The sequence below is a fragment of the Canis aureus genome, chromosome 15 (assembly GCF_053574225.1).
Source record: "Canis aureus isolate CA01 chromosome 15, VMU_Caureus_v.1.0, whole genome shotgun sequence".
In the NCBI taxonomy this organism is placed as follows: domain Eukaryota; kingdom Metazoa; phylum Chordata; class Mammalia; order Carnivora; family Canidae; genus Canis; species Canis aureus.
The window spans coordinates 63,093,987-63,107,396 of NC_135625.1; the positions used below are offsets into that span (position 1 = coordinate 63,093,987).

The 13,410-nt window shown below is 36.3% G+C and overlaps 1 protein-coding gene, 1 long non-coding RNA gene and 1 pseudogene across 9 annotated transcripts in view; 1 reads left to right on the top strand and 2 right to left on the bottom strand.

Annotated features, from left to right (window-relative positions):
- The window catches only part of LOC144285038 (uncharacterized), a 32,053-nt gene extending 24,224 nt beyond the window's left edge, over nucleotides 1–7,829 (top strand). For both annotated transcript variants that reach the window (XR_013353429.1, XR_013353430.1), the window contains 3 exons: nucleotides 2,048–2,136; nucleotides 6,392–6,587; nucleotides 7,684–7,829. This is a non-coding gene — a long non-coding RNA (uncharacterized LOC144285038). The remainder of the gene's footprint in view (nucleotides 1–2,047; nucleotides 2,137–6,391; nucleotides 6,588–7,683) is intronic.
- Nucleotides 1–13,410, bottom strand: part of TPK1 (thiamin pyrophosphokinase 1) — a 325,016-nt gene that overhangs the window by 200,901 nt on the left and 110,705 nt on the right. For 6 of the 7 annotated variants that reach the window (XM_077850267.1, XM_077850269.1, XM_077850271.1 and 3 more), the window contains exon 3: nucleotides 4,971–5,040. The exons of the other annotated variant lie outside the window; for it this stretch is intronic. In XM_077850267.1, the coding sequence (XP_077706393.1) occupies nucleotides 4,971–5,019 (49 nt within the window). In that variant the 5' untranslated portion in view covers nucleotides 5,020–5,040. The remainder of the gene's footprint in view (nucleotides 1–4,970; nucleotides 5,041–13,410) is intronic. 7 annotated transcript variants of the gene reach the window in all.
- Nucleotides 10,411–10,753, bottom strand: LOC144284086 (NADH dehydrogenase [ubiquinone] 1 alpha subcomplex subunit 3 pseudogene; annotated as a pseudogene).

Here is a 13,410-nt window from a genome sequence, read left to right on the forward strand (position 1 = left end):
AGTTTACCCCAACTTTCTTAATAGAATAAGGTTTACAAATGTTTACGTAGCTTTAAACGTACTTTTTTTAAAGAATGAGATCAACTCTTTTTCCCATACAGTCAGATTACTTTCATGTGGCATTGATTTTGTAATTCTGGTTGGTTTCTACACATCACCCACTCTCTTCTTGACACCATCACTTCTTCAACGTCTTATCATAATTAGTGTGACCTAATTAGAATTAGTGTAATTCTCTTATAAGAACCTATAAAAATGTTTCTTGATCCATTTTTCAGGGTCAGACAGCTATCAATTCTGTATATCAGAAAAAGTCCATATAGTCAAAATTTGATATATTAAGATTCCATTTTATAAAGACCAGAGATATGCAAAATTAACAAAACATGTATTGGGTCAGCAGCAGTGTCCTGTGAGGGGAGATGGTGATGGGAGGGAGCATGAGGAGGGCTTCTGCAATGCTGGTAATAGCCTATTTATTGATCTCTGTACCATTTACTCATCTGCTCCCCTTTGTGAAAATTCATTGAGCTCTATCATTATAATTTGTACACTTTTCTATATGCTTGTTCTTAAGATCTCCTACGGTGGAAAAAGTTGGTATTCACTGCCATCATTGATGGCTTTTCTGACCCTGCTTAGAAACTGATGAAAGCATCTTATCACAGATACTCTGAGTATCTATTAAAGACACAGAAAGAGGAATCACTGGGTCGGAGAGGAGGGTGGGGGTGGGCAGGGCGCTTAACTCTCCCACAACTTTTACTGTTTACCTGCTACCCACAAATAGCAATCTTTCAATATCCTTTGACGTGAACATTTAACACTTCGCTGATCTACTATAGTGTCAACAAAATTGTCACTAGAAAAACAAAAGAGGGAGTGGTGCCTGGGTGGCTCAGTCGGGGAAGCGTCTGCCTTCAGCTCAGGGCATGATCCCAGAGTCCCTGGAAGAGCTTCACGTCAGACTCCCTGTTCATCAGGGAATCTGCTTCTCCCTGTACCTCTCCCTGTACTCATGCTCTCTCTCGCGCTCTCGCTCTCTCTCATTTTCTCTCTCACAATAAATTTTTTAAAATGTGTTTCTTATAAAATACAAAAACAAATGAGTCCTCCAATGGCTATCAATGATGGGCAAGAAACAAAATCTGTTCCATAAAATCTTCCTAGAAAATCTTACCCTGCTTCACTTGTACTTTTTTCTTTCTGCATCCTGTGATTATTCTGACTACAAGGCTGTGCTTTACCATCCTGGTTCAGACCAATGGTGGGTTTTATCTACTTTTAAGAAGGCAGGAGGCAGATGTTATGAGGCTATCAGGAGTTTTTAATTATAGATTACTGCCAAAACACTGACATGCAACTTCAGTCAGTATCAGGTTAAAGCTGATAATAATTGGAGGCACTGGCTCCTACATCTAATACCCCACCACAGTACCCTACATTTCTAAAAACAGCTATCTGGGGTTAGGAAAACAGTCAATTAAAAGTATGGGAACAGAGTTGTGGAATCACTATGCTGTACATCTGTAATATCATGTCATTGTAGCTCAGCAATAAAAAATACATATCATATATACTAATCTACATATTATGTTGGAATCAGAAATCAGTGGGGATAGTTCAGATGATTTCGAAAATAATGTTGGAGAAACTAGGTAACCAAATAAATGAAGTTAGACTTTTTTCTCGACTGAAAAAAAGAGGGGAGGGGAGAGGAGGAGAGGAGAGTAGTACAATGTATGGAGTCTTCCTAAAACCTCTTCCTCTTTAATCTCAAGTCCATAATTAAAGCTGAGACTCAAATGTCATTGGCGGTGCCCATCCTACATTTCCCTGACTGGGTCTTCAACCTGCCTCAGTCTGACAGCCAAATTGAGGAACCTGTCAGTCCTCAGGGCTTAGGTTATCTGGTTTATCTAAAATGTGAAGGTCAACCAAAGTCACTCAAAACCTTATGAGAAGAGAGAACAGAATAACTGTAATAAAATACTCATCTATTAACAAATATTTGTGGAGTATCTAATATTCTCACACAATTTTCTAGGCACCAGGGAGCTTATATTCACCTAAAGAAGAAAACTTAGTCACAGTTTCTATTGCTCCAAAGAGTAGAACCAGCAGAGTGGACTCAAGGTAATTCTTTGCTCCTTAAGAAGTAACAGATATTTTTTTTTTCCTCTGTTTCTCTCAACTCACTGACATATGTTCAAATCAACACGTATTATTTTCTCAGCAATATAAAATACCTAGGACTTCTTTATGAAAAAACAAATATAGGCATTTTCAGACATTTATGAAGATGGAATAAAGTGGCACAAGATCAGACGTCAAGTCACTGCTGATGCTTGCCACAGCTCTAACCCTCTATAAACCCTCCTCCTCCTCCTGCTCCTCTCTCTTCCGACATCAGTCTTCCTTCCACTCCAAATGTCTTCAGTGGGAGATGATTCTCTACACATTCATGTTTTATTGCATAATTATAAGGTATTACAATGTAGATATGGACTTTAAATAAACAAATACAACAAGCCAAGCAGATCCGCCAATCATACTTGGCTTTTAAAAACTTCTATCTTTTTCCTTTTTCATTGTCTGGCTTTTCTGTTAAAAATGCAACTAATAGGAACCATGTTTAGTCACCTAAATCCAATTAGCGTAACTGGTTACAGTTTGTATTTAATGAGGTTTACTCCAAGGATTTAATTCCCACATGAGGCAGTTAGTATATTCATCACCATTTAGACACTCTATCCAGGCCAGCCATGTCCCTAAGTGTCAGAGTATGAATCACGGCACACACATTACTACAACGAGAGAAGGAATGGAAAGTACATTTTCTTTGAACATCTTTGTATACAGTCAAACGATTCTCAGATAAAGCATATAGATCTTTTGGAAGACTTCCATAAGATTACTTGTAAGTCTGTTAAGAATATTAGAAATGTTATTTTGAAATTTAGGCAAAAATGATGGTATTCACTCCACAAACTTCATAATCTGCTTTGCTTTCTAATGTGAATAAAAGCATCGTGTGTTATCTTATTAGCGTCCAGCCCAATCCAGTAAGAGGAATCAGTATAAAAATCTGTATTTTTTTTCACAAGCATTTTAGATGGTTTTTATGGTCACAGCACAATTAGGAAGCACTGTGTTAATATCTGTTCACAGCTCTGGTTCATATAAATATGTTCATGAGCTACACCTACCATGAGAAAAATAGTACTCAGTACTAGGTTTCTTGCCAGTAAGCCAGCTATAGGCATGAAACGCAATACCCAATTCATAATCTTGGCCTCATGGGCATCATGCTCTTCCCTGAACTGACCCGGGCACTGTTTAGAGTATTTTTCATACACTGTCCATGTCAGGTCTTAGAGAATATGGTCAGAGGAAACCATAAAGTTAAAAAATAAAGAACCATAAAATGTTAAGAATTTAAACTAGGCTGTCACTATTGCCATACTCTTTGATAATTCAGTCCCTAGACATTAGCATTCCCAGTCTCAAAGGAAACATGTTCTCCTCCTATAAGCAACCGGCTGCTTTCAAAAAAGCAGCTCCAATATTAGAAGCCTGAAGTTAAAAATTCTGATGCCATAAAGTTGTATTTTACATCATTTCAAACTACATATATTTAATTCACACCTGTGGTATGTTGAATCATAATATTTTTATTTTATTTTTTTGCAGCAAGGAAGTGATTTCTCAAACTATAAACATTTCAGTACATTTAATAACACATATGATAGAAGTGGAACTAAATTTCACAGCTAGTCTACTTATACCTAGACTGTAAATTCTTATGTTTGCCAAGAGGCTGAACTATAAACATGTTGGCAATGAGCTGGATTTAAATTTACTCTCATCAAACGTATTCTCTTGTCTAAAAATAGCTCACCATGCAAAGATAAGAAAAACCGACAGCACAGACAACAAATCATTAAGAAATAAGTCATTTATCTCCTAAAATATATGTGTGTGCATAACTCAAAAGTAACTAAGTTAAATTATACTCAGCTTTACTCAATACTATTACAAAAATCTCACGTCTGCCATAGGATGCATCATTTGTTTATATGAGGTTGGTTTTTATTCATTTAAACTGAGTTTTAGTGATGCCTGGGTGGCTCAGCGGTTAAGCATCTAGCTTCGGCCCAGGGCGTGATGGAGTCTCGGGATCGAGTCCTTGTATGGAGCCTGCTTCTGTCTCTGCCTGTGTCTCTGCTCTCTCTCTCTCTCTGTCTCTCATGGATAAATAAAATAAAATCTTAAAAAAAATAAAAATAAAAAAATAAACTGAGTTTTATTTTAGTCAACGTTCAAAGCCCTTACAGATTTTGAAATTTGATAATGCTACTTAATGAAACTTCTGAAGTAGCAGAGACAATGGGTTTTATTTACTTATTTACTAAAAATTCTTAAGTCAAATTTAATTAGCCAACATATAGTACATCATTAGTTTCAGATGTAGAGTTCAGTAATTCATCAGTTGCGTATAACATCCAGGGCTCATCACATCAAGTGCCCTCCTTCACGCCCATCACCCAGTGACCCCAATCCCCCACCTACCTCCCCTCCAATAACCCTCAGTTTGTTTCCTAGAGTTAAGAGTCTCTCATGCTTTGTCTTCCTCTCTAATTTCTCCCCATTCAGTTTTCCATCCTTTCCCCTATGATCCTCTGTGCTGTTTCTTACATTCCACTTATGAGTGAAACCATAGGATAACTGTCTTTATCTGTTTGACTAGAATGAGGAGTTTTTAAATAAGAATATGATTGGCCTAGTTTTTCTCAGAGACATACTCAAAACAGAGAAATAATACAACATGGTGGAGCAGCTCTCTCAGTGAGGTGGTTTTCTGTTAATTTTGAAGCAACGTTAAGGAGGAACATTCATCAAGGAGAGAATAAAACAAACTGAAGAACAGAATTAGTGGTGTTTTGGACACAGACTAAAAGAAAGCATACCTTTCCCTCTCTCCTTCCATGGTATCATATAAGCGGTTGGCACCTCCATCAGCACAGGCTCTTAAAAGAGCTTCAAATAGAAAAAAAAAAAAAACATTTCAATATAAGCAGCTTAGAGCAGTACCTCACAAATGATAAACATTAAAAAGCAGGCACTCAGACACACACATCACGCTTTCTCCTCTTTGGATCTTTTCACATTCAGCCAGTGACCACTGCAATAGAAGTGATCCTACACAGCACACACCCAAGTAATTCAGAATCACCTAAGAGAGCATGTATTTCCTTTTTGTATCTTTTTGGATTCCTCTTACTAAATAAAAGAGGAAGAGTGTATAGTGTGTCTTCAATATCTCTTGAAGCTAGTTTTTTTTTTCTTCTTTACGAAAGAAGAGAGGCCTCATGCTCAGTAAGAGACAATGGGACATGGTTATCACGTTTTGTCCTTCATTAATTTTTACAGATATGTTCTATTTATGGCAGGTATAAGTTTTCATATTTTGTTCTGATATAAAAAGTTTCTTTAAAAAATAAAATTATAGATATAAGATTGTTAAGACTTTTTAAGATTAAGTAACCAATAATCTAAATAATGTGTGAACACTATTAACTGTCAGGTTGCACAAAATTAAAATTTGGGAAATACTAAGATATTCGTGTAAGACTGGCTGTCTCCCCAACTGAGACTTTTAGGTCTTGCTTTCACTCTGGAATTTGATGCTGCTGATCAACTGTTCTTCAAATTCTCTTAATCCACAGATTACTATTTTGTTATTGTTGTTATTTTTTTAATTTCAGAATACCAGAACACATTAAACATTCAATATACGTCAGTCCTCTTCCTCGATTTTTGTTAGAATGAATATAAATCTAAAAAAGCCTGTGTTCCTGGACAAAAAAAAAAAAAAAGAAAAAAAGAAAAAGCCTAAGTTACATAAATAGTGCATGACAAAAATAAGAATTTTTACAAAGATATTTACTAATTACCTACAAGACATATTTCCTTAGGAGGAATGGCACCCACATTCACATGAAGCCACAAATATAACTTGCAGAAGATCACAAAATATTCTGCACATTTCCTAAATATCAAAACCTTAAGGCTCAAAACCATCAAAAGGCAAAATGGGTCTCACATATAAAATATGGGCATGGAACTGAATACGGAGATAGAAAGACTGATACATAGAAACAGATGGTAAACTATCAGCAATTTAAGTATATAAAACAATATTCTGTGAACAAAATGAACAATATAGGACATCTTTTTATATAAGAATCAGTTCACCCAAGTAATAGGAAAACCTAAGAAATAGTTTTTAGTGGCTATGGATTATTGAATAGAATGAGTTGTCAACTTCACAGTATAGTCTTCCACAAAGATCTGACGAAATTCAACATTTATACCTATTATGTTCCAGGCCCTAAACACAAGAGCAAAATTACACACAGATCTAATACCCTGGTCTTACGACTGAGCAGGAGAGAGAGACCAAAGCCTGATGTGCTGCAGACTCTGATCACCACAATAATAAAAGCAACAAAATATAACAAGGAAGTGAGACATGAATTTCAGTGGCAAATCTGTAAAACTGCTTATCAATAAATCCAGTTCAGGTAAGATTAGCGTTACTTTCATATTACCGAAACTTTCTCTAATGTCTATTCCTTCTTATGCCTAAATTTAAATTGATATTTTTAGAGCAGCTTATGAAAAGAGAAATATTTAGATCATAGGAAGCAAATCTGTCCACATCTATTACTGTTTTAAATGGCAAAGGATGCTAAAATAACCATGAGGAAATCTGCAGACTTTTCTCTCATTACCTTTAAGTTGAGAGTAGGGCTACAATCTCCCTGAAAGGAGAAACAAGTTCCTATCTGTTCCTAAAACTATTTGTTTTCAATACAGTCTGACCAAAAAAAAAAAAAATGTATTCTACCCTCTTTAAATTTTAGTAATAAAATATTGCATCTAGTTTGAAATACTTTCCATATATGTAGATAAAATTACGTTTGAATGGTAGAGTATTTCAAACATAAATAATGATGGCATGAATTCATTGATAGCACCTAGAAAAATGAGTTACAAATATTACTGTTAATGAAAGCGGCAAACTAAAAGAACCAAAGGTAGAAGTAATTTTACATAAAATGTTTTTTATAAGTTATAATGGATCATCCTCAAAAATCTATTCACTTCACCATTTAAATTGTATCTTGTAAAGTTTTCATTGGCTTATACAGCAAAAGTTTTGCAGATCTGTCAAATATTACAATGTCAATGGTTGAGCAATTAGGCTGATAATATACATTAAAATCATTAACTTTATATATTGGTACTACCAGTAAGTATATCAAATGCATCTGTAACTAACAACTTTTTTTAAACTGGCATAATGTAATCTAATGTTACTGACAGATAATGAAGAGCTCCATTCAAAATCAGAGGTTAATTGGCTATTTTCTTAATTTCTGTTGAATAAAGTTGGACAGAAATAATTTGACTTTCTCAACAGTAGACTATTAAATTAGTTGCAAGTATTAAAATGAAAAAGTAAATAAAATTTAAAAGCACTTTTCAGTTTAATTCAGAGAAAACAGTTATCGAAGATTTCAATTCTAATCTAGGTCACTTATTAGTCCTATGACTTTGGCAATCCAAAACCCGCTGATCCCAATGTATAATAAAAATTATTATATATTTTGCCAGATTCACAGAATTTTTCAAGGACTACAGGAAGACCACACAGACAAAGCTAGAAGGAAGTACCATGGGAAATATTTTCTTATATGCTGTTGATGACACTTAAATTTGAGGGACAGTTTGCAGATTAATTAATGCAAATAAAAATTTAAATGTGCATCTCTCTGACCCAAAATTTCTATGTAGTCTTTATAAACATGTGCCCTAATTCACAAGGGCACATGCACAAGGATGTTCATTGTGATAATATGGATAATCATGAAAAACTACTAGCAAACTTAATTGGTCACCAGCTGAGTATTGGCAAAATATCATAACCATAGTAGGGAACCATAAAAAAAGAGGGTAGCTCTTACATGCATTTGTATGTTATCATTTATCAGATATATTGTTATGTAACACTTTTTTTTAAAGATTTTATTTATTCATAAGAGACAGAGAGACACAGGCTGAGGTAGAAGCAAGCTCCCTGTGGGGAGGGTCTCTTGCAATAGCAATTCAGAGAACCTATAGGAGTATAGTAAATCCAAGAAAACTTAAGAATTGGGCAAAAGTTACTTTATCAAGAATGCATATCAAGTAATTAGTAATTAGCACTGATGAGATGCACTTGTGCTGCAGAACAGAGGGATGCTACAACACAGTCCTGAGGATGCTCATAACTAACATAAGATAAGTCCCAAGAATCAATGGCTTTTGTGGCCATTTGCATCCTAAACTGGAATGACTGGAACATTTCAAAGTCACTCCTGGGATATGACTAGACCTTTACTATTTTTGTATCAAACAAGTTTTATTTTCTGTCTTGTACCCTTCCTTAAAGCTAAGTAAACTTAGTGCCGAGTAAAGCCTATCATGTCTTTTGAGTTTGTTAATCCAAACCCAAGACCACTTCTGTATTCCACACACCCAACTCCTTAACAGTGCTTATTGTGAGGAATGGGCATGGGGTCATGGAGAAGACATTTTTTTTCACTCTTTAAATGCTGTGCTGTTAAAAATATTTGTACAAGAAATTTGAATTACGTTATAATTATAATTTGAAATTCAACAGTAATAACTAAAAAGGGGAAATACACCTAACAATTCCAGATTTAATCCCATTTTTGGAAGGAATTAACTGTTTTGTCAGACTTTGTCAGGACTGAAGATGCCTGCGGTTAATCTAGACAAAAGGGAAGATCCAGAATCTTATTTAGAAGAAGTCTTACAGTATCCCTAGAGAGCTAAATAATTCCAATTACTCAAATCTTGTTTATTCCCTAGTATCCCAAAGATTCAATTAGTCCTTGTGTACCTGAAATCAATCTCATCTGTCAATTACTGGATTGAGAGAGGATTCTTTCCTGGCCTGAAGCAGTAAACCACTCCATCCCCAACTTCTACCCCCATAACAGCTGTAGCATCCATATAAGTTAGTCCAATTATGGGGGAGGCAAAGTAGTTCCCTTCTGGATGAGACTCAGAAACAGTTCACTGACAAAGACACACCAAGAAGGAAATGATAATCAATGACAAACATGTGAGTCCATACACAACTATACAGATGCCAATGGAAGGTTAACTATCAAACACTACAGAGAACTGTGTTGTTTTTATTATGGTAAGAACACTTAACATGAAACCTACACTCTTAAGAGCTTAACTAAACAATGCAGTATTGTCAATGATAGGTGCTGTATTGTAGAACAGATCTCTAGAACTGAATACCAACTCCCCATTTGCTCCTTCCCTCAACCCCAGGCAACCACTATTCTATTTTTTTGTTTTTAAGATTTATTTATTTATTTATTTATTTATTTATTTAGAGAGAGACAGACAGACAGAGGGAGAAGCAGGCTCCATACAGGGAGTCCGACGTGGGACTCGATTCCAGGTCTCACAGGATCACACCCCGAGCTGCAGGCAGTGCTAAACCGCTGCGCCACCAGGGCTGCCCGGCAACCACTATTCTAGTCTCTGCTTCCAGGTTTGACTATTCTAGCTACCTCATATACAGGGAACCAGGCAGTATTTTTCCTTTTGTGCCTGGCTTCTTTCACTTAGCTTAATGTCCTCCAGGTTATTCCATGTTTTCACATATTGCAAGATTTTCTTCCTTTTATTTTTTGTTTTGGGGTGGGGGATCCTCTTCACCCATTTCTCCCATCCCAGTTCCACTGTCTCTAGCAACCACCAATTTGTTCTCTTTATAGCTGCTATTGTTGTTATTTTTTTTTTTTTGGAAGATATTTGGTCTACAAACATTTTTTCCCATTCTGTAGGTTGTATTTTCACTCTGTTATTTCCTCTGTTGTACAAAAACTTTCTGGTTTGATGTAATCTCTATTACCTAATTTAGCTTTTGTTGCTTATGATTTCATATCCATGAAATCACCACCAAAACTAATGTCATGAAGTTTTCCCCCTATATTTTCTTCTGGAAGTTTTGTAGTTCTGGGTTTTACATTTATTTTACATTGAAGAAAAGTGTTTTTAACCCATTTTCATCATTAGAGACAATACTTAGCAATAATTCACGTTTCATACTTAAATCAGCCAAGAGGCTTTAAATCAATGAATTCTTCCAGAATTATCTCTTGCTTAACAAACATTTACCTACAGTCATTCTCTTCCTGTGTTAAAAACTCAACCATATAATGAAGCCTAATAAGAAAGAGGTTCTATGTAAGAATTCATGAAAGTTTTCTTTAATGAACTATTATATTTAAGCAAATTTGGTATTTCTTTTTTTTCCCCCCCTTGGGTCACTCTATGCATTTTATTGGCTACAGGGGAGGGGCCACCTCCATGTCACCAGAGGTGCTCACAATTCCTTTAGCCACTCCAGGCTGGGGCCCTGGGAGTCCTGGAGCACATCGGGCATGTTCCCATCATCTTGGAGAGGCACTGGATAGTTGTAGGGCATGGCCTGGTTGATCATGGTGGCGTACTTGGTGAAGGGACTGAGGGTGAGCAGAATCACAGCGAGGCCCCCAATGGTGAAGGACGCAACCAGCACCGGCTCTTTGGCCCAGACATCCTTGAGGAAGGCGGCATGTCTCTTGGCTATCTTGGTCTCTAAATTTGGTATTTCTTAAACACTTCATAAAGAAATAGAACATCTATGTAGGATATTTCTGTTTTTTAAAAGAAAAGTTATAGGATCTTCCTTGGAGATCTTCCATAAGTGGGAATGTTTAATATATTGATCAGTGATAAAAGGGAAAAAAAAACATGTAAGATAAAATTGTAAAATAATATGTAAAATAATACAGGTATTGATTCTTACATTTATATAATTATAAGCATAAGATATTGGTTACAGTGATACTTTTACAGCAGAGGGCAGGGTTAGGAAAATGATATATTTTCACAGTCTTGGTCATAAGTAACATTAAATCTACACCCAAATCCAGATTTGGCATATAGCCCAATCTATGCCATTACAATCTCCTCTGTGATCCTGCCAAAAATAATGACACCACAAGAGACTTACCACATTCTCTTTTCTACTGTCCTGCAACCAGTGACTCAGACCTGAAATTGAGAAGCCTGGATCTGTGATCTATCATATCGACACAGAGAATAAAGTCAATACAGTAGAGGTAAAGCAATCAGGGCATGAGCACTGTTTGGGTCTCATACCAAAGGCAAGGGCTAGGCATTAGCCCTTTCAATTATATAAGCTATAAACTCCTTGTTTGAGCTTAGGCCAATTTGAGCTGGGTTCTCCAGCATTTGAAACAGAAAGTGCCCTAGGGACACCTGGCTGGCTCAGTGGTTGAATGTCTGCCTTTGGCTCAAGCCTGCTTCTCCCTCTGCTTCTGTGTCTCTCATGAATGAAAAAAAAAAAAAAAAAAAAGTAACAGGAAGAGCCCTAATATATAAATGTTAATTTCTATTTCAAAGACACCAAATCTTTTATCATTCAGAGATAATACCTTATTGTATCTCAAATCTGTGACTGGCCAAGCCCTGGAGAAGAACTGCATATTTCTGTAGAGAGTATATACTAATAATTGGCAGAGTATCACCAGCAAAGCCTTGATCATGGTCCAAATCTGTCAGCTTGAGGACATGGTTAACCATGGACATGGCTAACAGAGATAGATAAGCATGCTTTTCCTATCAAGACATTATTTCATGTGCAAACGCTTTCATTCAGAGGATTTCATGAAAATAACGTATTCTCTATGTGACATAGCAACAATTACTTTGCTCATAGGAGTACTGAAATGTGTAATTATTTGCGGTTTACATAACAGTTTTATTTTATTTGGTACATAACAGTTTTAGATAAAAGTTTTATTCATAATATATTTATGTATAATTATTTAAAAGCTCACATTTGTAATATCCTACAAAGTAGGCAGCACACTCTTTAAATTTTAATCTAGTCAATAACACAGAATTTTCCATATTTCAAATAAAAAAAAGTGGTTTATATAGAGCATCTATATACACAGTGCTGTGCTAGTCCTAATAATCTGGCTCATGCCATATAACGAAGATTTTCTTTTTATCTATAGGTAAATGTTGCAGTGTAAATTCTCTCTGCCACCTTTCTATCTCTTCCCCTCCTAGTTATGCACCACAAAGATAAAGTATGACATTTAGCTATCCTTGATGGAATTTATAAAGTCTAAAATCAGGTACCTCTTTAACACAGAGTGATACCAAATACTTCATTACTAAATATCTTAAAAACAGCCAAGAGTGGGACACACCTGGGTGACTCAGTGGTTGAATATCTCCCTTTGGCTCAGGTCATGATGCCAGGGCCCAGGGATCAAGTCCCACATCAGGCTCCTCACAGGGAGCCTGCTTCTCTCTCTTCCTATGCCTCTGCCTCTCTCTGTGTCTCTCATGATAAATAAATAAAATCTTAAAAACAAAAAAATAATAAAACAGCCAAGGGTCTGTTTATCCTAACTAGCATAGGGAACATTTTTTAAAAAGATGAGTAAAGCTCATAATGGGTAAAAACTGCAAATAGTTAAGCAGCACGGAAAAAGATGGTCCTATATATGTGAAGCCAGCACATGTATGTTTGTCTAAATGTGAGTTGTTAAAAACAAGGCTGAGGGATGCCTGGGTGGTTCAGTGGTTGAGTGTCTGCCTTAGGCTCAGGTTGTGATCCCAAGGTGCTGAGATCAAGTCCTGCATCAGGCTCCCTACAGGGAGCCTGCTTCTTCCACTGCCTGTGTGTGTCTCTGCCTCTGTGTCTCTCTCTTGAATAAAAAAATAAAATCTTTAAAAAACAAACAAAAAAAAAAAACACAAAGGCTGAGTATAGTCCGAATTGCTAAATTTTAACTACAGGGTTACGGTGGCAAATATGCATGCTCAATCTACAGTGAGTAAGAAAACATACAATAGACCTTTGCTGGGGTTGTTATAACACAGGGTTGTTCAACACTGACACTATTCACATTTTGGGCTTTTTGTAGTGAGGGGTTTTTTAGTGCATTGTAGAATGTTTCCCAGCATCCCTAGCCCCTACCCAAGTAGAGGCCAGTAGCAGCCCCAAGTTGTGAAGACCAAAGTCATATATCTGCAGACAAGCCAAATGTCCCCACCAGGGCAAAGTCATTCCAGTCAAGATCAAGTGCTCTAACCAGGGGACCACTTATACCTCAGCAGGCTGCCCATAATCCCATAATACCCAGCTCTAAGGCAGACTGTTCATTGTTATTCTCTAAACTTCCAAATTAAAAGCAAGACTATCACCTAGAAACCATGTTCTACCTA